The 24,808-nt window shown below is 41.5% G+C and overlaps 1 protein-coding gene across 6 annotated transcripts in view; it reads right to left on the bottom strand.

Moving 5' to 3' along the window:
• SMC4 (structural maintenance of chromosomes 4) overlaps positions 1–24,808 on the bottom strand; it is a 110,168-nt gene that overhangs the window by 74,004 nt on the left and 11,356 nt on the right. For all 6 annotated transcript variants that reach the window (XM_034781629.1, XM_034781634.1, XM_034781632.1 and 3 more), the window contains one exon: positions 5,913–6,077. In XM_034781629.1, the coding sequence (XP_034637520.1) occupies positions 5,913–6,077 (165 nt within the window). The remainder of the gene's footprint in view (positions 1–5,912; positions 6,078–24,808) is intronic.

The raw sequence follows: 24,808 nt of genomic DNA, 5'->3' as shown, positions 1-24,808 counted from the left end.
GCACTTTAAGATGCATTGCAACACCGCTTAGAAATCCTCTGGGAGGATATGGCTTGCTCATGGAATCTCTCTGCTATGGGGATAAAGTGTCTCAGTGATTTCCTAATGGGCTTGGTTCTTTGCAGGTAGAATGCCAGGCCCTTGTGGACATCAAGGAAGTTAAGTCTCTTATCTTCAGAAGAAGCATGGGGCGGTTTGTCCGAGGAGGCCAGGGAGGAATTGGCGGGAGTACGGGGACCGGCATCATCGGCACACCCCAAGGATTCCAGAACGACCATTGAGCAGGCCACTGTCCCTGCTGCCATGCCACCACTGCAGATGCCGCGCCAGTCTCATGGGCCAGCGGTGATTCACCCCTTCTTAGCTGAACTCCTGCTCTGACTCAGACCATTGCACCTCCGGTGACTAGGGCGGAGCTGTGGAAGCCTGAATCTACCAATTGACCCTCGCCGGTGATCGGTGAGAAGAGGATGAGGATCAGTGCCTGCTCAACGAGCGGTACCAGAGAGGTGAGACCAGTGCCATGATGGGGATCAATCCCACACCAGTGGGGACCGACACCTGGGAGATTGTCTATGCTATAGCAACCTGTGCTGTTGCACTCTCTGGCAGGAGGCTAGTCGGTACCAAGACTGGTGCCTTGATTTTGGTGTCCCATGCCTCATAAGGGGAGAGCGTGGCGTTGGGGACCTGGGTCGTCTGGTCAGTGACTGAGGTTGCGGGACTGGGGTCCTAGGCTGTGTTGATGGGGACCTATGCCTGAGGTTTGGGGACCGAGGATGCTCCACTGCCCTTTGGGGCAATCCCATGACTGGCTTATGCTAGGATGGTTGGGCCCTAGCCGAGTCCGGTGTGGCATGTGTGGTGCCGGCCAGTCTACTGGGTCTTAAGCTACCGGGGCCACTTTGGGCAATTAAGTTCTTAGGAGGAGCAGGGGTCCCCTGCAACTCCTAGGAGTTGGATTCCTGGCTGTGCTAGGGGGTCCGACTACAGCAGGGTGAGCACATGGCCTGACATAGGTCCTTTGCACCTAATATACCACCACATGAGCACGGCACTCAAGAGGGCGCCACAGACCACTGTACAGATACCGCTAAGGCAAAAATCTCTGACAACTGTGCACATGGGCGTGCACACACCTAGAGTGGAACTGAAATGAGCAAGCATTCAAAGAACTGTGTATGTAACCTATCACTTAAATCATCTTCTGTACTAGATGACTGGATGATAGCTAATTTGATGCCAATTTTTAATAAGGTTTCAGAAGCAATACTGGCAATTACATGCAAGTAATCCCAACTTCAGTAGCAGGCAAATTGGTTGAAACTATAGTAAAGAACAGAATTATCAGACACACACATGAACATAATTTGTTGGGGAAGAGTCAACATGGCTTTTGTAAAGGGAAATTATGCCTCACTGATCTATTAGAATTCTTTGAGGGGGTCAATAAACACATGGACAAGAGTGATCCAGTGTACTTAGACTTTCAGAAAGCCTTTTGATCAGGTCCATCACTAAAGGCTCTTAAGCAAAGAAACCAGTCATGGGATAAGAGGGAGGTCCTCTCATGGATCAGTAACTGGTTAAAAGATAGGAAACAAAAAGTAGGAATAAACGGTCAATTTTCACAATGGAGAAAAGTAAATATTGGGGTCCCCCAGGCATCTTTACTGGGATCAGTGCTGTTCAACGTATTCATATATGATCTGAAAAAAGGGATAAACAGTGAGGTGGCAGAGTTTATTAATCGAGATAGTTAAGTCCGAAGCTGACTGCAAAAATTTACAAAAGGTATCTCATGAAACTGGGTGACTGGGCAACAAAATGACAGATTAAATTCAATGTTGATAACTGCAAAGTAATGAACAATGGAAAACAATCCCATTATATATACAAAATGATGGGGTTTAAATTAGCTGTTACCACTCAAGAAAGATCTTGCAGTCATTGCGGATAGTTCTCTGAAAACATCTATTCAATGTGTAATGTAAAAACAAAACAAAACAAAAAACCAAGCTAACAATGTTAGGAACCCTTAGGAAAGGGATAGATGCTAAAAAAGAACATATCATAATGCCACTATATAAATCTATGGTATGCTCACACCTGGAATACTGTCTGCAGTTCTGTTCTCCTCATCCCCAAAGAGAGAGACTAGAATTGGAAAAATGCAGAGAAGAGCAACAAAAATGATTCGGGATATGGAGCAGCTTCCATGAAAGGAGAGATTAAAAAGATTGGGACTATTCAGCTTGGAAAAGAGACAACTAAGGGGAGATATGATAGAGGTGTATAAAATCATGAATTGTGTGGAGAAAGTGTTATTTACCCCTTCACCTAACACACAAACCAGAGATGCTGCAATAAAATTAACAGGCAGCATGTTTAAAATAAACAAAGTACTTCTTCACACAACGCAATCAACCTGTGGAACTCACTGCCAGGGGATATTGTGAAGGCCAAAACTATAACTGGGTTAAAAAAAAGAATTAGATAAGTTTATGGAGGATAGCTCCATCAGTGGCTATTAGCCAAGATGGTCAGGGATGCAATCTCATGCTTTGAGTGTCCCTAGGCTTCTGAATGCTAGATGGTGGTCATACCTGGCAGAATGGCAAGAGTAACCTCTCGACTATCTATTGGGGCTCAACTGTCTCTGCAGAGATACCAGTGGGGCTATCTCCTCCGATTCACCTGAATCCAAGAACTGCTCTATCAGTAGTGGCAGTGTAGTTGGTACCAGGGGATGTCTGCCAGATGTTGGAGGTAAGGCTCCTGGGACAGTGATATAGACTTTTCCTGAATAAGGACATCCCTCAGAAGGGCTGGGCTAGACAAAAATGGAAACTGTGGATAAGGGAGGAATATATCCTCTGGTATTATACAAGTCTCGGTATGCACTCGTGTCCCAGGGGTTCCCATAGGTAAGTCTGACGGATCCGGTACATCTGTAGTGACTGAACGGTCTCTAGATAGATGAGGCAACACTGATTTTGGATCTGGACCAGTACTCAGACAGAACTGGTGAGCATCGAGTCTCATGCTTCAGTACTGAGGGAACTGTCGGATCTTACTTTTTATGCATCCTGCCCTCCAATCTGGGAGTCTTCATCAGAGCCAGTTCCTTAGGTTCCGCACATGTCACCCAACTGAACAGGCTTGGGGAGGACGTAAGTTTCTCATGGACAGTCCTCAAGGGGGATCTGTCCTTGCATACATGAGTGTGTCCTCTACTCTCATGGGGAGCCCTCAAAGATGAGTCCTAGCACTTGAGGGCTTTGCTCCAAGGCACATGCTTGGAGGAGCACTGCAGGCCAACGTACAGGGTGGTCTCCCTGGCCTGAATCGGAGAGGGGCCTCATAGCCTCCTCTGCCAGGTGCTTACATAGGTGAAACTCCTGGGCTTCTCAAGTTCTGGGTGGCAAGTTGCAACAGACACAGTACTTCAGAGTTATGTGCCTCATCCAAACCGTACAGGCAGAGTTGATGTTCATCACTGATAGAGAGGGATCAAGGACAGGAGATGTAATTCTTGAATCCCAGGACTTTGGGCACAGTCCCAGAGCCAGGGAGGGGTTCACCAAGCAGGGGGAAATATAAACACTATACTACACTAAAAACTTGAACTACTAACTACAAATCTAAGAATATAACGGTTTACAAATATTTTCTTTATAGGTCATGCAACCAAGTGAAGGAGGACAATTCCAACCCAGGACAGGCGGCAGTAGAGAAGCAACTGGAGAGGCGTTGACCTGCACTGCCTCTTATTTGGTCGGGAGCAAAAAAAGTTAGTTACTACACATGTGTGGACCAAAAGACACTGCTTTGAAAAATTTTTAGACTTGGGTGCATGGTGCACATGTGCAACCTACATGTAGAACACACACAGGGACCATCACTCAAAGAAGAGCTGGTACTGTAACCTGTGGATAGACTAATTAGTCCTTTCAAGACTCCCCTGACCATAGGGGGGTAGTGGTGGTGGTAATGGGGAGGACTGGTCTTGAAAGGCCAAGATGGCCACCAGATGAATTTTAATGAGCTCATTGGTAGGCCTGATTCTTTCAGGTCTAGTAGGTGTTCCAATATCTTGAATCTATAATGCAGATGGAGACAGAGCATCCAGATAAGAATCTTTTCCACTTAGTCAGGTAGGTAGCTGTTATGGATTCACAGGGTATGGGATATGCCCCAGCCTGTAGCCAATCCCTTGGAGGTGACCCCTTGTGTGTCCTGGACCCCAACAATTCCACAGAGTTCCATGGGGTAGGGCCATGACTCTGAAAAGCTGGATCTTTGGGCACCAGCAATCCTTGTCTCTCTCCCTGGCTCTGCAATGAATCCAGTCAAGCCAGACTCCTGCTGGAGGCTTCTCCATACCCCTTCAGGGCACAATGCTCAGTCAGTATTTGCAGCGACCCTAGGCAATCTTTTCAAAACAAGGTAGTAATGTATTAGTCACCTGGCAGACAATTTTGAAATACAGAGAAGCAAAGGTTAAGAAAGAGTTCAGACTGGCTAAAGCCAGGGCACCCAGATCCATGCTGCTGTAGGAACTACCTATGATTCCTTTGTCTGTTCCTTTTTGTCTACCAAACATATGCGTCTGTCATCAGAGCTCTTAATACAGCCACCTGACACCTCTTGTTTTACAGCCAGGCTTTTTTCACATGTTCATCTGCCTCTGCAGCTAGGTGTTAATTTTGGTCATTGAGGTTCTCATTGTCTCTGTAGCATCTTCCACTTAAATGTGTTGATTCCAGCCCACACAGTCCTAGTACCTTTATGGCAGGGGTGGCCAAACAGTGGCTCACAAGTCACACATGGCTTTAATGTTAAAATGCAGCTCCTGGAGTCCCACCTCATACCCCTCCCCCCATTTCCCACCTACCAGACAGGGATGTGGGAGAGGGGAAGAGGGAAGCTTGGGACCTCTGACTTGCAGCAGGGTAGTGGCTTGTGGCATCTGCCCAGCAGGGAGGGAAGATCTCAAGGTGCGCTCCAACTCTCGAACTTCTGAAGATTGTCCTATGTGGCTCAGAGTGTCAGTAAGTTTGGCCACCCCTGCTATATATCTCAAATACCTAGACTGATTTCCCATGTCTTAGGGAGAAAATTTCCCCCAAGTGGTAACAATGCCAAGGTACCAAGTCATATAGACAGCTCATAAATATATTACAGAAAATTCCCACATTTGTCACAGTAGCTCTAGAAGAATGTCTTTCTACTAATTAACATCTTCTGAACCAGATGAAAATAAATTCTATCTTTAGCTGTTAGCCACCCACCATCCACGCTGTAAGGCTGAAACTGAATGGATTGGAGTGCAGCACCTGACTGTAATGCTATGATATAAAGAGGACTGGTAACATGAATGGAGGTTGGATTGAAGTCCAAGTACTAATATTATCTCAGCCAAGCTGGGGCCATGAGATAGCATTATGGAGTGTTCTTATTTCAGCTTTCTGTTTACTTTGGGAATCAGTGGATTGGAGGGTATTCTTACAGGAACTCCAGTTCCCAGGGTAGTAGGAATGCATCTTTCACATAGCTTGGGCTATGACCAGCCATGGAAGAGAAGCAGCTCATTTCTTCTAATCTTTGGTTGCAAACCAGTTCATATTGGGGAATCCTCAGCTCTGGAAGACTGCCCACAGTATCTTGTTCTCCAGAGACTGATCATGATTTCCAATGAACTTCCTGCTGAGATGATTTTTTTTTTTAAATTGTATACAACATTCTTAAAATAAAAATTAAAGACACTCCGCCAAACAAACCCCCCTAATTTTTTCCTCATGAATGTTATCTTTACACTTTCAATTGCTTTTCTGAAATAAAAAGTTCCAGCAGTTAAGGATTTTGTTCTATATTTGACTTTTAGAGAATGAACGCTCATGAGGACTCACCTTCTCTCCTCTCTGCTCATTTAACATCTCAACTCTGCGACACAGAACTTGAATAGGATCTTTTAACCGTCCTGATCCTATTAGGTCTTCTAAGTATTCAAGCATACCTTCATCATGTTCATTCTGGCCTTTTGGTTTCATCATTGCAATCTGTTCGACTTCCCCCTTTAAAAAAAAAAATTAATCTAGATTCTATCATTCTTAGGGGGTTGGGGTTTTTTGACTAATGTTTCTTTCTAAGAGAAAGAAGGTATTGGGATGCAGAGAACATGAAGATCTTTACTATTCTAAGCCACTTACGTGACAAGTCAGATGTTATAAATTACAACATAGTAAGGCAGTAGTCAGAACTAGTTAGTCACAATACCCATATATCTAGTGAGGCACTTATGAATATAATGAAAATTTTCTCCCTCTGAAGATACTATGGTGATGGTGTGAGAAAAAAATATGTTCTCCGTAGCCCACCCTCCAAACTAAACTTCATCACTCTATAAAACTTCAAAGGCACTTCTCCCTCACCTGAAAAACTAAAAAATGACAACCCCATACCATTTAAGACAGTTTTATTTTCATAAAAAAGTATTTAAGGTAGTTTGATTGGGAATGGAGCCCTATTAAGAGTAGTAGTTTGGAAAAAATATGTTTCAGGAGCTGTGTTCTGATTGGTCACTTGAACCTTTTGGGTGTTCAATTTGATATTATTATTGGGGAAAAAAACAACAAAAAGCCTTGTTAAATATTTGTTAACTTTCACTGCTATATTTATTTCTTCCTGCACAGCATTATCTCTGAAAGTATATAACACAGAAAAATTTATTAAAAACAGCAGATCTAATTTTTTATTATAAAGTAGAATGGGAAAATAGTTGTAAAAGAATTATAAAAATTTGATGTTAAGACAAACAATGTATTTTAGTTCTTGGTGTGGTAAATGGAGCAAACTTTTTATTTTTTAAAAACCAATTACATACTTCACCATATGCTTGGAACGAAGTGGTGATGCATCTTCCAAATTCATTCAAAATATTGCATAATATTTAGTCTAAATTCAAAATTGTAAAGTAACAAAAGATATCAGAAATGCATGTATATTTAATACATTTATTATTTGTATTGCCATAGTGCCTAAGAGCCCTACTCATGGACAAGGACCCCATCGTACTAGGTATTACACAAAATAGACCAAAGAGAGGTCTATGCCCCAAACAGTTTATAACCAAAGACAAGAGTTTTAGCTATGTGAATGGATAGGAAAGGCAATACCTTAGAGATTGTTATACAGCAAAAGTCTGCAAAATAGACATAGCTTGGATGTGAGGATCTAGAAGGAAGTTAAAGTCGAAAGTGATACCTAGGTTAAAGACCTGATTAACAGACAGGATGGTAGTATTGTCCACAGTGATCGAAAAATGACATAGGGAACTCAATCTCTGTTTTAGCCATGTTTGAGCTTGAACTGATGGCTAGACACTCACAAGGAGATATCAGAGAGGCAGGCCAAGATTTTAGTTTGGACAGAATGGGAAAAATTTCTTACTGATAATTTCCTTTGTGCTAGCACTGTCTCCCAAGATTCTGGATATCTGGGCTGCTCCGCTCTACAGCTCACAGAGGTGGATAAAAGATTTGGCTCCATGTGCCCTGGCTACCGACAAATAAGTTATTCCAAAGCAGTGAAAAAACTTGAATAATGAATATTCCAGAGGTAATGAACTAACTATGTCCAGCAGACAAACCAGCCAAAAAAGCACTGGATCAAATCCAAGTTGTGTTCCATTTGTGAGGCAGCCTTCTCAGGCTCGGCAGATGCTGAGTTGTGCCCAGCCAGTCAACCTTAACTCTATTAGGTCTTGGGGCTACGAGTTGAATAGGAATGTGGGACTGCCAACCCACCAAAGCAGATGTGATGCCAATTGTGGAAAAATGGACCAGAAAGAGCAGAATAAGGGAAGTCTCTAAAGACTAGAAGGACTCAGCCAGCCTGAGAAAGCTGCCACACAAATGGCACTGTTTGGATTTGACCCAGTGCTTTCTTGGCTGCTCTACCATGCCTATATAGGGGCAGAATAGCTGGCAGGGAGACACTATAGTGGAAGTTCAGGGTGGATTAAACCACCAGATTGCTTAAGACCAACCCAGGGAGGAGGAAAGAAGCCTGAAATAGAAAAACTGCTTGATGCTGCCCCCCCAAAAGGAAAAAATAATAATGGAAGAAATAAAAAGAGAAGTGTAACTGCCAACTGACCGCTGACATCTTTAATCCACCTCTGTGAGCTGCAGCATGGAGGGGAGCAGCCCAGACATCCTGAATTGCCTGAGATGCTGTGCTGCAGAAATAGACAGGTCAGAAGTAGATCGGAGGGTCATCAGCATAGAGATGGTATTTGAATTTGTATTTGCAGACGAGGTTATCTAGAGATAAGATGTAGAGGAAGAAGAGAAGAGGACCAAGGAGAGAGCTCATTAGAACTGTCAAAAAGTTGAATAGAGGATGAGGATCCTCCGAAGGACTGATTAAAGAGGTGGAGAACTAGGAGGAGTTACAGAAGCCATGGTAGAAACAAGGTTTTAAAAAAAGGAGCAACAGCCAACTGTGTAGAAGGTGCCTAACACACTAAGGAAGATGAAGATGGTTCATTTTGAACTTTGGCTAGGACACGGGTCGGCAACGTAAGCACCCTGGCGGGCCGGGCCAGTTTATTTACCTGCTGACGCAGCAGATTTGGCCAATCGCGGCCCCCACTGGCCACGGTTCACAGTCCCGGGCCAATGGGGGCGGTGGGAAGCGGCGCGGGCGAGGGATGTGCTGGCTGCGGCCTACCCTGGCGAGCCGCATGCAGAATGTTGCCGACCCATGGGCTAGGAAGAGGTCAGAGACTTTGGCAAGAGCGGTTCCATTTACTTATTTGGTATAGGATGACACCTAGTGGCCTCATTTTCCTCTCACGAGAAAATATGCAAGTCCTGTGCAGTTGAGCAGAAGAGAAAAAACTCGGTAGAGCCATATCTTGTACTTTTACATGTTTTGTATACTTATTCCTCTTCCTGCACAAAAATATCCACATTAATATTGAGTCGTATGTAGGAGCACTTTTTATTTTTTTATTTCAAAGCTATTAAAAGATGTATGCATACAAATTTGTTAGTTTTCTGACTTCAATTATTAGACAAACTATTAATACCTATTGACATTAGTATTTATTAAAGTGATACAAAATAAATCAATCCTTTTTATAATCTGTCACATTACCTACCCTTATTACCAGAGTATATGTATACCAAAATGCAAATATTTTCTAATGAGTACAGTTCAACTGGGCTACTGCTAACTACATTAATGGAATGATTGCTCGGTTTATACATTAAGGAAGATGAATTAAAAAAAATATTTCTGTTACTAGTTTAAATGTTGAATGGTTTCATTCAATAGATACTTCCAGCAGCTTCTTTCCACTACAGGCACTGAAAAAGTTAAGTATGCATTGTATAACCTCAAGATGGCTATTATGCAGTTTAATCATGTCTCTCTTCCACATGTTCAATTTTAACTAGATGCAAAATACATAACTAGGCCAGGGTTTTGAACACCACTCATGCTGTTCTTGTCCATATCTTGAAAGAGTATTTAAAGAAAATAGCACCAGCAAAAGTGAAACTCAAGAGACAACAGACAAACATATTCAGAGAGAAAGAGAAGAGCAATAAGCTTAAGCATATCTGGTGTAACTCTTGTGCCTGGAGGAGAAGAGAAAAACTATTCATTTAAATAGTATGTACTAGTATTTTTAAATTAATGTCTAACGAATGTAGAAATTCAAGTTGACAGTATCCCTCCAACACCTATGAAACTTTAATAAAAAAAAAAAAAATCTCAATCTCAAAACTGCCCCAAGTAAAATCTTTCAACAGTTTACCTTACAGTATATGCCTCTTACTGAAAAGTGAATGTCTGGGGGCAGAGGCAGAAGCACACACAGATGTAATGATACATACATGATTATGTAATGATAGATGCCTAAGTGATAGCTGTGAAGGACCACCATCGTTGACTATAGCATAAGAGCTCCTTTGATATGCTGGACTTATGTTTCTAGGTGTCGTCAATCCCAAATAAAGATGCCCAGGGCTTGAAAAATTTCTTCAGTGCTCAATAATCCCAAGAACTAAAATCAACTCACAAAGAGAAAACACCTCTTTTCTGTTTTCCCAGAGGTCTGGTTTCACCACTAGCTGCGCTTTTTTAGTCAAAGAAGGCTGGGCATCTCCCCCATCACTGATGGGAACACGTTACACCAACCCCCAGTTTTAGATTAAAGACAGCCCTCCTATGCACTGTTTTAGGATTGTGTACACCAGGCAAACTAGCTGGCCCGTCAGCTCCCGCTGGGGCACCGGGTCGGGGGCTGCACAACGCAGCTCCTGGAAGCTATGGCATGGCCCTGCTCTGAGGGTTGCGGGCTGCTCCATGTGTAGCAGCTGGAGAAGGGATATGCCACTGCTTCCAGGAGCCACTTGAGATAAGCGCTGCTCAGAGGCGCAGGCTCCAAGCATCTCCCCACGCCCCAACCCCCTACCCCAGCCCTGATCCCCCTCCCGCTCTCCAAACCCCTCGATCCCAGAATGGCGCACCCTCCTCCTGCACTCCAAACCTCTCATCTCCACCCCAGAGCCTGCACCCCCAGCCAGAACCTTCACCCGTCCCAGCCCTGATCCCCCCCCAAACACCTCAGTCCCAGCCCAGAGCATCCTCCTACACCCCAAACTCCTCATCCCCACCCCAGAGCCCTCACCCCCCCCCGCACCCAACCCCAATTTTTTTTGTGAGCATTCATGGCCCGCCATACAATTTCTATTCCCCGATGAGGTCCTCAGGACAAAAAGTCTGCCCACCCCAAGTGTAGCCTATTGTATCGTTTCTTTCCCCTGCTTTTTCAGCTTCACTAGCCATACTTTCTATCCAATTTCACTTATCTTTTTTGCATTGTTTCTTTACTGCTTTGTCAAGGTTCCTGTAAGTTTGTTTTGTTTCTTCAGTCGCATGTTGTAGTACTAAAGCCTTTTGTTTTCTTTTTGTCTATAAATTTTCCATGTTTCTTCTGAGATCCACTGTTCTTTATTGCTTCCTCTCTTTCTACCAATTATCTTTTCAGCTGCTTCTAGAATAGCTGTTTTGAAGAGATCCCAGTATTTTTCCACTTCGTTTTCTTCAAGATCTTTAAGGGCCTCAAACCTATTCTTGACCTCTATCTGGTAGTCTTTTCGTATCCTGCAATCTTGTAGTTTCTGTGTATTGAATAATCTGAGTCTGTGTTCTCTCTTTGTAAGTGCTTTAAACTTCAATTTGATGTTTGCTTTCAGCAACTAGAGATCACTCCCTATATCTGCTCCTCTGAATACTCGTGTCTAACACTGATGTTTTCCACCTTTAACTAACACAGATAAAGTCAATCTCACTTTGTGTACGGCCATCTGGTGAAATCTATGTCTTTTTGTGTATGTTTTAATGTTGGAAGAAAGAGTTGCAGATGCTAAGATTGTTTTCGGCACAAAATTCAACAAGTCTTGTGCCATTGTCTGTCGTTGTTCCAGTTGTATGTGGGCTGCCGACTGTTTCCCAACCTCCTCTTTCATTTCCAATCTGGGCATTAAAATATCCCATCACCAGGACAAGATCGTTGTTTGGTATTTCTTTCATTACATCATTCAATTCTGTATAGAATCTCTCTTAGATTAACAGGATATGGATCAAAATTCAGAAGTGTCCCAGTGAAAGGGAAACAAGGAGAAATTTTGAAAACACAGGAGGAACAAAAAAAACAGATGTGTGGAACACTTCAAAGAAGTGATAAACCAACCAGAACCAATTACAAGTCTGGAATAGAACAATGATAAGCCATTAGATCTAGATATAGATGTATCGGAGGTAAAAAAACATTGCGGAAGCTGAAAAACAAGAAGGCACCTGGTTTGGACGGCATTCATCCCGAGATGCTTAAATATGGAAGAAAAGACGTGGAATCAGTCATCTGTTCGCTGTGCAACAAAATATGGATGGAGGCAAAAGTGCCGGAAGAATGGACCCTCGGTATCAGAATCAAGTTACCAAAGAAAGGTGATCTAAACAATTGTTCAAATTGGAGGGGAGTAACACTTCTCTCTGTCACAGGAAAAGTAATAGCAGCAATCCTCCTGAATAGAATGAAAGGAAAGATAGATACCATCCTACGTGAACAACAATCTGTATTTAGACAAGAGAGATCATGCACCGACACTATTTTCACCCTGAGACAGATTATTGAAAACACAATTGAATTCCAAAACAGTCTTGCCATCAATTTTGTGGACTTTCAAAAGGCATAAAAATCATAGAGTATCAGGGTTGGAAGGGACCTCAGGAGGTCATCTAGTCCAACACCCTGCTCAAAGCAGGACCAATCCCCAAATAAATCATCCCATCCAGGGCTTTGTCAAGCCTGACCTTAAAAACCTCTAAGGAAGGAGATTCCACCACCTCCCTAGGTAACCCATTCCAGTGCTTCACCAACCTCCTAGTGAAAAAATTTTCCGTAATATCCAACCTAACCCTCCCTCACTGCAACTTGAGACCATTACTCCTTGTTCTGTCATCTGGTACCACATTTACACTGGCATTTGATAGTGTAAACAGAGAAATAATGTGGAAAATTGTGGAACAATATGGAATTCCAACAAAATTAATTAACATTGTGAAGACATTCTACGCCCCCTGCATTAAAATGGAAAATAGATTGAGTAAGCCATTCAGCATCAAGACAGGTGTAAGGCAGGGATGCATCCTGTCTCCTTTTTTGTTTATCCTAGTCACTGATTATGGATTAAAACAATGAGATAGTGATACATATGGCCTAAAATGCAACTATTCAAGGCTATTTGATCTAGACTTTGCTGACGACATCGCTCTTATCAGTGAAGATGCCAATGGACCTCAAAAATGCACAAACCAAGTAAAAGAAGTAATGAAGAAGATACGTTTGAGATACAATGCAAAGAAATGTAAAGTCATGTTAATGGGGACTATAGGGACAGAAATCAATATTGAAGAGAAACTGGAGAAGGTGGATAATTTTACATATCTTGGAAGTACCATCAGCCAAAATGGTAATAGTTCCCGGGGAAATAAGAAGAAGAATCGGGAAGGCAAACACTGCATTTGGAAGACTCAAAAACATCTGGCAAATCAAAAACATCTCCCTCAAGACAAAACTGAATGTGTACAAAGCAATTGTTATTGCTATTACAACATATAGCAGAGAGACCTAGCAACTTACCAAGAAAGATACGCAAAAGTTGGATGCATTTCATCACAAGTGTCTGAGAAGAACACTGGGAATAACAGAGATAGAAAGACGAATTAATAAGTCAGAAAAATTACTGGACAAGGCGCCTCTCACAAATAATCTACTAAAGAAGACATCAGTGGATGGGACATGTGCCGAGAATGGAAAAAGAACGCTTACCAAATACTGTCCTTAATGGAAGCCAGAAAATGCAAGAAAGAGAGGAAGACCGCAAATAACATGGAAACGAACAGTTCTGAACAACATCAAGCACCTCAACATGAAATGGGAAGATTTGGAGAGAAGGGCAGTTGCCAGGAAAGGATGGTAAATGTGGGTAGCTCAATGTGTAGGAAAGCACGGGATGGTCTAAGGTCTCCTACACACAGCTCTCCTGGAGTGACTGGTGTTTTCCTCTGAGACTGTTGCTCCCTCAGCCCAAAACAGGGAGCAGCAGTCTCCAAAGGAAGGCCCAAGGAAACCTGAAGACCAGTGGTGGTGAAGACAGCCTTCAACGTACCTGCCACGCCAGCAGCAGGCTCCTCTTGCTTGGGGAGGGAGCTCCTTGCCAACATCACCCCACCAAGACATCACTCTACCGCTTTACTTTGCGGTCAAGAGCATAGGGTTATTTTTGCAGACGTAAGGGCTAGAAAAAAAGTTTTTAAAAGCAAGAGCTTATATTCTGTAGATTTTCCTGGATATTTCAAACTCTACAGGTATCCATGCTTTTAAAATTTCTTCCTATAAAAAGATCTGCTGATGATGATTAAGGATCAAACTCACCAGAGAGCAGAAGCAAATCAGAATAGCTTAGAATACAACCTCTTTGTTAGCACATTTGAAGCCAAAAACTCATAAGCAAGACCATAGCAAAGGAATTCCAGTGTGAAAGTTCTTCCTTTAAGGAAGAGGGTCTCAGTCCTTCTCTGATTGAACAGGTGCACTCTAGGCCTGATTAGGGGGCAGGGTAGCACCTGGGATCAGGAAATTATATATAATGAGGCTTCGGAGGCACGAAGGGAGAGGCAGGACTAGAAGCAGGGAGAGGCCTGGGTGTCAGAAACTCTGGAACCAGAAGACCTATGCGTATGTTCCTGTTGCCACTGTCCTGTAGAAGGGGCAGAAAACTGGGAGAGAACCCAGGAGAGATATGGTACTTTCAATAAGCTCAAGGCAATCAGACATTGTGTTGGTCCTTTGTTTGGGCCATTTGAACTCTAGTAAGTGACTCTTCGGGTAAGCCTCAGAGTCTTCCATTCTGAAGGAAAACAGACTGATGAGTCTGGAGTCACAGAAAGCATTGGGGCCAGAACCCTTTATTTATTTTGTGATTAGAGATCTCCATCTTAGTAAGTTACCCTGTGACATGGGTGTTCTTTGCCAAAGTGTTTGAGAGAATTTTTGAGGCCCTCAGAGAAGGGAAAGCTGAGGGGGGCGGGAGGGGGGGAAGGGATATTTGCAGGGGCAACACCACAAGGGGCACTCTGAGAGGATGACTATGACATTACCATTACTGAATAAATAGGAATGAGTGTTTTATCTTCAGCCAAATTTTGGAGTATAGTTTACAAGTTGTAAAACGTATTAGCAGAATAATAGAGTCTATTCCCAGTCTTCCTTTACCGGGGTGACATCTCAATGTAAAACCTGATCTGGGTAACTTCAGCCACAGCTGGCCCATGCCAGCTGACTTGGGCTAAGGGACTGGTTTGATTGCGGTGTAGACATCTGAGCTCAGCCTTGACCTTGGGCTCTTGGACTTTGTAGCCTGAGCCTCGAGCCCCTCCCGCCTCCTGTGGTCCTAGAGCCTAGCACCAGCCCAAACCCAAACATCGACACCACAATCAAACAGTCCCTTTGCTTGGGTGAGCTGGCACAGGCTAGCTGCAGGTGTCTAACTGCAGTGTAGATATACGCTCAGTATTAGGCAATCAAGTCCAGTCTTTATCATGTTTGAAAACTATGGAGTTTAGAGGTGTGTTTGACAGGATCAGAAAGACAAGCTCTAATTTTAGGAATAAGAAAGCTAGGAGAAGCACATTAAAACCTGTAGACACATTCTTTAGCAATGCATCTGCAGCTAGCAGTTTTAGATTCAGGAAACGGAGAAAGTTTAAAAAAAAACAACATTCCTTCATTGTAGATATTAGGTTTTATATCGCCACCAAATGTCCAACTAAATTAATCCCTAACTGTACACTCTGCATTCCGTAAGTACACTCACCTTAGGCTGTGATCATAAATTGTGTATTGGATGCTACCATATTCTGACATTCTAAAGTATTCTAGAATAAGGAAAACATGTTAATTTCACTATTTTCAAATCTCTCTTGTGATGCCTCAAATGTACTTCCAAAGCCAGACAAAACCTCTGCCTTATTTCATCTGAGCCTCACACCAGGCTTAGGAATAATGGTTTAAAGTCTCTTAAAAAGCTAACCCCTGTGCTTTCTGCTTAAATTTGAAATTACTCCATAGATTTGTGAGATTTCCATTTGAAATGCAGGTCTTCATTTGAAATAAGTGTCTTATTTCAATTTGAAGTGATGTATTCTCATGATTTATTTCTATTGATTAAAAAAAAATCTGAATTGCAGATAATACAGAACTCCCAAATAGCACCCTTTGATGCACTGTTGAGGAGTTGACAACTCAACTGCAGGGACACGAATTGAGCTATTCAAGATAGCTCACCTTTTTAAGAACCCAGAGTGCAGTGGCAATTAACTGCTTGACCTAAACTTTCATATAGCAGTCTTTATGGTTCTATTACTCCTTCATGTGAAGTTTAGGGAAATAAGAGGAAATTTATATTGATGTACTATCAGTACATGGATTACATTAAGTTCAATGTTTCTTAATCATTTTGTATGTGTGGTCTCTTTGCCTTCATAGTGATTGGCCAAGGTAGGAGTTTGCATGAGTACAAACTGCATTGTTCTTAATCTGGATAAGATAATGGTGATATTTATTGATTGGTGGAAAACATTATCTATAGAGAATAGCAGGTTTTCCCATTGTATAAATAAGGTGTGTAATTTAGGAGCAACCTCTGGACACTCTATTGCCTCTGGAGTCTTAGGTAGTGTTGGAATGGGGAAAGCACTTCCAATCTGTGTTTGGCAGGATAATTATTCAATAACTTATGATGCTGAAGTTTATATGGTGCTTCACAAACGTGAGATGCTTTCCTTGCCTCAAACTGCTTACTATCTAAGAAGGACAAGAGAAACCATAAAAAGACACTAGACAATACGTTTGAAAAGTGAGATTACGGGAATTTAATACTAAGAAGAATATAGAAAGGTTTCCAGGCAGAAACAGGTTTAAAGGAAGAAAGTTGTTAGTTTGTCAAACTGTTTCACATGTAGAGGAGGAAAAGCATTACAGAAGACTCAAAGCTAATAGCAGGAGAAAGTGAAAGAAAGGAAACAGCAGGGCAACAGGATTGGGAGAAAGAGGCAAACAAAATTGTGGGGATGGGGGAGAGGGGGATTAGAAGAAAGTGAGAGCAGAGATATAGATGGACACAAAATTATGTGCAAAGCCTTAGAATCGAGGATGAGGAGACAGAGTTTGATCTAGAAAGAGCCAGGAAGCCAGTTTCTTCAGATAAGGCAAGTGGTCAACTAAGTTGTCTTTAAGTTGCATGGCTGTGCAGCTACCTATTAAGCCCCAGTGCAGGGGCTCAGGACTACAGTAGGGAGAGACAATTCCGCCCCCCACCTCCCAGTGCGGACCTGCTGCAGCCAAGGGTGAGGCACCCTTCCCCGCCAGCCCCAGCGCGGACCTGCTGCGGCTGGCAGAGAGGAGCCGCTCCCTTGGCCCAGCCCAGGCCCACCAGAGCTGCCACAGCTGGGGAGAGGTGCCTCTCCCCTGCCTCAAGCTGCTGCGGCGAGAGGGCTGGGGGGAGTCCTCTCTCCCCACCACAGCCACAGGGCAGCCTGCATCCCAAACCCCTCATCCCTGGCCCCACCCCCGAGTCTTCACCCCTAGCTGGAGCCCTCACATCCTGCACCCAACCCTCTGCCCCAGCCCTGAGCCCCCTCCCATAGTCCAAACCTCTCAGCCCCAATGCCACCACATGAATTTTGTTATGTGCACCAATATGAAGGTGATGTGTCACACATCCTTTCCATATTGGTGCACATAATTTATTCATTACATGAATGTAAAAAAATAGAGGGAACACTGGTGGTCATGTGAAGGTCTAGTTTGATGTTGCTGAAGAGGATGATGACCGTATATACTTGATTATAGGCTGGTTCATTTATAAGCCAACCCCCCCCCCCCCAAGATGGATAAGTAAAAATGGAAATTTTTTATAACCCGTTCATAAGCTGACCCTATAATTCAGGGGTCAGCAAACTTTGGCTCCTGGGCCATCAGGATAAGCCACCGGGGGGCCGAGATGGTCTGTTTACCTCGAGCATCCGCAAGCACGAAGGTAAACCTAAGTAAACAAAGTGTCCCGGCATGCCAGCTGCTTACCCTGACGGGCTGGGATAGCAACTGGTGGGGAAATTTTTTTGGGGGGGTGGGGGAAGAGAAGCTGGGAGTCAGGGGAGTAACCCGTGACCAGCCCCCACCCCTAGCCCGGGACCGCCACACTTTCCCCATCCCATCCCACCTTATCTGGGGAGGATGTTTCTGACCTGGCTGGAGCTGCTCCAGCCGGCTGGGCAGCACGGCCGCAGCGAGCTCCAGCCGGCAGGGCGGTGCAGCCGCAACATGTCCCAGCGGGCTGGGCCAGGCAGCACCGCTGCAGCGTGCTCCGGCAGGCCGGGCAGCGCAGCCACAGCCTGCTCTGGGGGGCAGGGCCGAGCGGTATAGCTGCAGCCTCCCAGCCCCGGAGCTGCAGCTGCTTTGGAGGCTGGGGAGAGAGCAGCGTGGCCAGAAGTGGAGAGACTCTGGCCCCAGCTCTTCCCTTCTGTCTGCTGCCTCTCCTTCCTCCCTCTGTTGGGGGGAGGAGCTATGTCCCACCTCTCCCTCTCTATACCCGTTCATAAGCCGACCTCCTTCTCTGGTGCTTCCCTTTTTTACTAAGAAAATTCGGCTTATGAACGAGTATATATGGTACTTTAGCTGTGGCATTTGGAGTGATGGAAGTTACAACGATCAAGGCAAATGATAATCAAAGTATAGAAAAAAGATTTAAGTAGTGGGAGTAGTGACAACTGTAACGGATCTGGACCTTGCCAGTACATATGTATGGCCTTTTATCCCCAGACTGGATTACTATAATATGCAGCACATAGCACCACCACCCCAAAAATAATAGCTGCATGTTGTGTGGAATATGGAGGCCCACCACAGAAACATATTACATAAAGGATCCAAAGCTTGCCATGGCTCTCATTTAAATTCAGGGTGCAATTCAAAAAGTTATACCTATTGATATTTAAAACCCTAAATTGGTCTGGGTGCTAGCTACTCAAAAAACTGTCCAAGTGAACCTTTAAAACAGTTTGTGACCTTGCTTACAGTTCAAAGATTTAAGCTAGGGGCAGGCCCTTGGCTCAAATTTGCTTTCCCACTTCCTTTAACAGAGCCCAGGCTGTAGGCTTTTGAGACAGTATAAACACTGCCTACATAATTTTTTCCTAATGGAGTGGATTATGTATCTGCTTATAGCAGCCTGAGTTTAATGTCAGTCATCTAATTTTGTCTTTTTAAAATTAAAATTTAAAAACGTACCCAGGTATGATGACTTCAACTGGGGAAGTGGGCTTTTTCAAAGTAATACTGGCACCAGTGCCCACACACTATTAAGGGACTATCAGAAAGACTACTGTGGCTACCAACATCTTCGCAAAAAGTCATACATGCTGGTGACTAAAGGAGAACAGTCATGCAGCATACACCCAACGTTTAGTTGTAAAAGAAATTAACAGATAAAAATACGATTTTTTTTTTTTTTTTTTTTAAATCAGAAGCATGGAGAATTGCCAACAATGTAATATGGCTACATAGCGATAGACAGAGACTATTGCTTTATTGAAGAGTCTCTCCATTAATTTTGTATCTATTGGATTATAATAAATCATATTTGCTAGAAACTGCATTCAGGAGTACATATGTATTCTTTTTAAGCCAATTTCTCTATGGGCCCATAAAAGTGCTAATCATGCAGGAGGATGGCAGGAGTTCCTGTTTCAATGGAGACTGTTACAACTGCCATGAAGAGGAGGTTATGTAGAAACAGAACTACAAGAGTTTCTTCCACGTCATTATACCAGGCAAAAAAAGCTAAATTAAAATATAAGTTATCCGTGATTTACAGGTTAAAAAGAGAATTACAAGATTATGCCTAAAAGTAACTATTACAAATCCAGGAAGTTCAGAGTTTAGGTTAAAAGAAAAAAAATATATATTTCCATACTTACTGTATGGATATCTACAGTTAAGGCACCCAAAGAACCATAACTCTGCCCTGGTGTGCTGACATGAGGGAACATAAATGAAAACTGACCCTAAAGGACAGTTTTATTAAATTGGGAACCACAAACACTAAATGCCTTGAAACTGTAGTCATGTAGTTATTACATAATATTATTAATGGGGCAAGGTTAAGGCTGTATGAGTGCTTTAACTGCATATTCCTGTGGAAGGAAAAGCTTATATGTAGGTTTGGAAGACTTAGATTTTATATAATTATAATTAATACCAATGTTTAGTTTTAAGCATTATTTATCTATTTAAATTTTCATAATTGTGGGGGATGTCAGACAATTTAACGACTGGTGTTGAGATTTGAGAAGTTTAAGCTTCATAACCATTAAAACACAAACTGTCATCATAACATGTCAAAATATACATTGTATACTTCCTTAAACAAGTTCTTAAACCACATCTTACTTTGCATATCTGTACATTTTGATCATCAATGGAATATTTTCCCATCAGCGGTGTGTATATGGTGAAAGACCTTTGCTAACATTTACCAATAAAAATCTAATCCTCCAACCTTACTTATGTGGCAATACAGAACTTATATAAAACTTAAATTTATATGTTAAGTGGATCTCATTTTGATAGGCTTTAAAACAACTTTTTTCATCAAGATGAAGATTCTAGAAGATAAGCTCTTTGACTGATAAGAGTTCCAAAATAAAAAGTTGACTATAAGATGGCTAGTTTCTATGAAGAAACTGGAGTTGATGAAACTGAACAAGTTTGAACTTATTTTTAATTTTGCTAATGATGACTGTTGAGTGAATAGTCATTGCAAGGGTTTTTTTGTTTTTTCCCCTCTAGTCAGCTATTTTTATTTTGTGATGAAGTGATGACAATGTCAAAGACCTCTTCACCTGGCAAAGACCTTGCCAGATGTCTCGGAAGTCGTCTCATGTAATCTGAATTTTTTTATTTTTTGTATCTGTCATAGACTTAGTCTTTGTAATAAGTAAAACACTGAATATTTTAAAAATTGCTAATTCAAGTGGAACTTTCCCAAACTGATGCTTCCTAAAAGATAATTTAATTCAAACCAGATTTGCAGAATAAGCGAAGTTTGAAAGACATAAGAATTGAAACTAAGGCACAGAAGCTTCACCATTCTGGACGATGGACAATCCAGAATCTTCAAAATTCATCACCTTAGGGAGAAGGCATGACATTAACATAAAGGCTACTTTAATCTCTGACTAGTATCTCTCACTATTGTGTCTTCTTCAGATGCAGGGAAGCACTGTGCTAGCAGACTAACGCAGCCTGATTCCTTGATTGACATTTGAGCACCTACTCAGTCCAGATTATTGCAAAAACTGAAGAGCTTGTAAATCCTTGTTATCAAAAGTACCCCATTTTTTATTTTTGACCCTGTATTTTGATTTTGTTAGTTTAACTGGTTGATGTCTCAGCCTAGTTATTTTTAGGATGTGGAAGTGCGAATGTGTGCATACATGTACTATGAGCAACCACAAAGTTCACATGGGGATGGCACCTATAAGAAATATACCCCACATTTAAACAGTCCTAAATATGATCTCAAAATTATTTTAAAGCGTGTTTCGTGTTTAAAAGTGTTGAGACAAAATAGTCATCTGCAACTTCTGGCAAACAAGTATTTTCAAATTTTGTTTGTTTTTATAATTTTTTTTTCTGTAGGCCAGGGGAGAAGAAATGGGAAGAAGAAAGGGTTAGTACCACTGCACCATGGAATTCTGAGGAAGCTTTATAATTGACTCAGAGGTTATGGCCCAGATATTAGATAATTTGGTTTTGGTATTAAGCTACTTAAACATACATACGGTTGACTTTGATTATAAATCACAATGAAAGAATATGACCAAACAGCCACATTCTTAAAATTGGTATAAGGATTGATTACTTTTGGTATTCAGTGGATTTTAATAAATTAGTCTAATTTGTTTGATTTTACTTTGATAGTTGTGATGTTTTATTGTTTAGTTTAATATTAAATAGCTTAGCTTTAAGTGTTAACAAAATGTTACATTTTTTACATTTCTTTCAGTAGGCAATGTGGGTCCAGGATGTGAGTGGATACTAACTGGACAACCTAAAAGCCTGACAAAGTCCCCATAGTTAGTTTTTTGGTCTCACATTCCATGGTTCACTATATTTGAATTTTTTTAGTTTAATCTTAATTCTCAATGTCCTGGGTTTGTAATGCCTGGTTTTGGTATACCCACACTGTATTTTTTTTAAAAAACCCTTAAAGTTGGGGATATGTATTCTCAACTTAATTCCAACGGGTAGTCTTCTACTTGGCAATTACTCGGTTTTGTTAAAGTTATATAAGAAATTTACTGCAGCATGTAAATTAGATTAGGAGAAAGATGACTGATAGAACTACCTCTATTACAGTGATTGCATTTAATAAGTTGAGCTATTGACCTGGCTCCATCTACTAGTCTACAATCATAATGAACTTAGCTTAATTACACCTAATTTCTTCAGTATAATCTATGCACAAGACTTTAATGCATTAACTATATGAAAACGTGGCGAGTGTGTTAGCAATAAGATAATAAAGGACAAAAATGTCCGATAATAAGCATTACAGTTCTTAAATCTATTTATAATGAATTTTAACTCAAACTAAGACATATTTTTGTACTTGGAGTAAATGCTGTAAATTTAGGGATAATGGCCCAGATTCCCTGAAGGTATTTAGGCCAATATGTTTTTCTCCATATGTAACAAACAGGCTGACATTCTCCTTTAAGTTCAACACTCAAATTTAACTACGGCATTGTAACCAGTACTTCCATAATTGCCAGTAACAATACTAACTCTCTGACTACGAGAGAACTAAGTAATTATTTTCTTGCATATTTATATGGTGGGTTTACATCATCACATGCTAGGTGTAATTATTATTATTTTCTTTAATTTAAAATTCTTTTAAAAAAAGAAGTCTGCTTAATATAAAAAGTGAGAACCGCGCAATGCAGGGACTAAAGTGAGAGACTCCAGTTGCCCATAAAGGAAAAATGACTTTGATTTGCTTGATCAAAAGAGTAGCTCCCCTTTCAGTTCTTGTATGAGAATGTTAATATTGAAGGTTAGACAAAACTGCCTATTTACAGGCAGAGCCTATAGTGGTACATCTCCCTTGGAATATCAAGCACAGTAGAGTCATGATTAGGATGAAGGATATTAATCCTCAAAAATTTATATCCAGCTGCTTCATTAAGGCATTTCATGCACTGCAAGAGGAGTTATTGATTGAATGGGTATTTCGCATAATTGAACCCTCATGACTTACTTTTTCCCCCTTGTACCTCCTCTTAAGTATAGAGACAGGAATTGCTTATGTAGTCAACAGCAGAAGGAAACTCTAGTGACCCCTTAGATTTGCTGGGAGAAGAAACCACATTAGAGAGATAGAGTTTATATTTTGCAGAAGTATTTAATATTTTGACTTTGTAAAAGAGCAGGTTTTATTAAAAACAAGTTTGGTGACACTCATACTTGAGTCAGATAATTCCAGTCATAATTCCATGTCTTTCCATCTCTGAATTTCCATTCTGGCCTGATTTTAGCAACTGCCATTTTGAGACGCACTAGAGCTAGGAGTACCGCATACATAAATGCTTTAAAAGCTTAAAATTGTAGACGTAAATTGAAATAAAGCCTTAGATGATGTAACTACTAGTCTTGGCTGCAGCTTTTTGCAACAGCCAATACAAGTTACGTTAGGACTGAAGTGAAAGAGGCAAGAAGGTAATGAGAATTGGCAGGTCACAAGATGCTGGACCAGACATGAATGTTATCTTACAAATGGACTTTTACTCGTCCAGGCAAAGTCTCAAGCCAGTGTAATTTTCAATCCTGAATCCAATACTGGCCACCTACAGAGACGTCACACCAGATTGTTCATCTAATTCCATTTTTTATGTTCCTATAAATAGATTGAGACAACAGCTTCATCCGATATAGCCCCACCTCAGTCCCCGAGCTGTAAACCATTAATGTCTACCAAATAATAGTTTGCACACTTGTTCTATTGTCTCATCTCCCCTTCCATTTGTAGTTGTTCTTCCACTATGGTGTTGATTGTGCTAGCAAGAAATGCCTTCAATTTCTTTGCTTCTTCTATGCAACAGACGTCAATTTTTAAGTGAGGGTGGGAAGTGAAGGGACAAGGTGAAGGAAGAGAGAAAAATCATTAATGCTAGAAATGTAAATACGGGATACACTTTTTTCAAAATGGAATTTTATAATGGCAGCCACACTTGACCTTCACTGTTCAACCCCAGATTTTCAACCGAGATGCTTTTTTCAAGCAAAAATGCTCTAATTAAGGAACTGAATTCCACAGAATTTTCAGGCCACATATTATGCACCCTGATAAGTAATGCTACCTTATTCGACCCTCCACTCTTGCAAAGGAGTCTCTCACTGCTGTGAGTTTAAACCCCTACAAAGTCTATTATTAACAGAATGGGACAGGGAAAATAATACTTGTAGGGGTTTCTTTCTTGCAGGCTAGAAAATGAGACATGCAAGACTGCAATTTCTCCATATATGCCACATAGGAAAAATTCACTTGGTGAAACCATCCTTATAATTTCTGCCAGTAGATTCCCCACATAATTAAGCATTACTGGGTGTGGGTTGAGAAAAATAATCAATAAGTCCTGTAAGTATCTTAGATACACATTTTGAGAATTTTAATCAAAATGTTTGATAGATGCACATGTATAGGAAACTTTCAATGACACCCTAATTTGCCCAAAGCTGAGAAATTCAGAATTAGCCGGTTACACTAATAGCTGAACTTTGTATAGGATAATTATGTGTTCATAATGCAATAGTGCTCCAACTTAAAAGTTATCTTTGCTAAAATGTTATTTACACATATTTTGACTGTAATTTTGGAAGCTCTCTCAAGAACATCCTGTTCAGCTCTGTGCTAAATACGATTCCTTAAGTTAGACTTTCACTCAGTGTCTTTAGTTTTGGAATCCAAGCCAGAGATTGACAATCTCAAGAAAATGCAACATATATATATATAATGCATAATTCCCCCCCCCCCCAGAAAACACAATTTAAATACACTAATCCTTCTCCATTATTGTCCTAATGAATAGCTAGATGAGTCGC

This window comes from Trachemys scripta, chromosome 9, assembly GCF_013100865.1.
Source record: "Trachemys scripta elegans isolate TJP31775 chromosome 9, CAS_Tse_1.0, whole genome shotgun sequence".
NCBI classification, from domain to species: Eukaryota; Metazoa; Chordata; order Testudines; family Emydidae; genus Trachemys; species Trachemys scripta.
The sequence above is the reverse complement of the archived record's forward strand: the minus strand, read 5'-3'. Positions and strand labels throughout refer to the sequence as shown.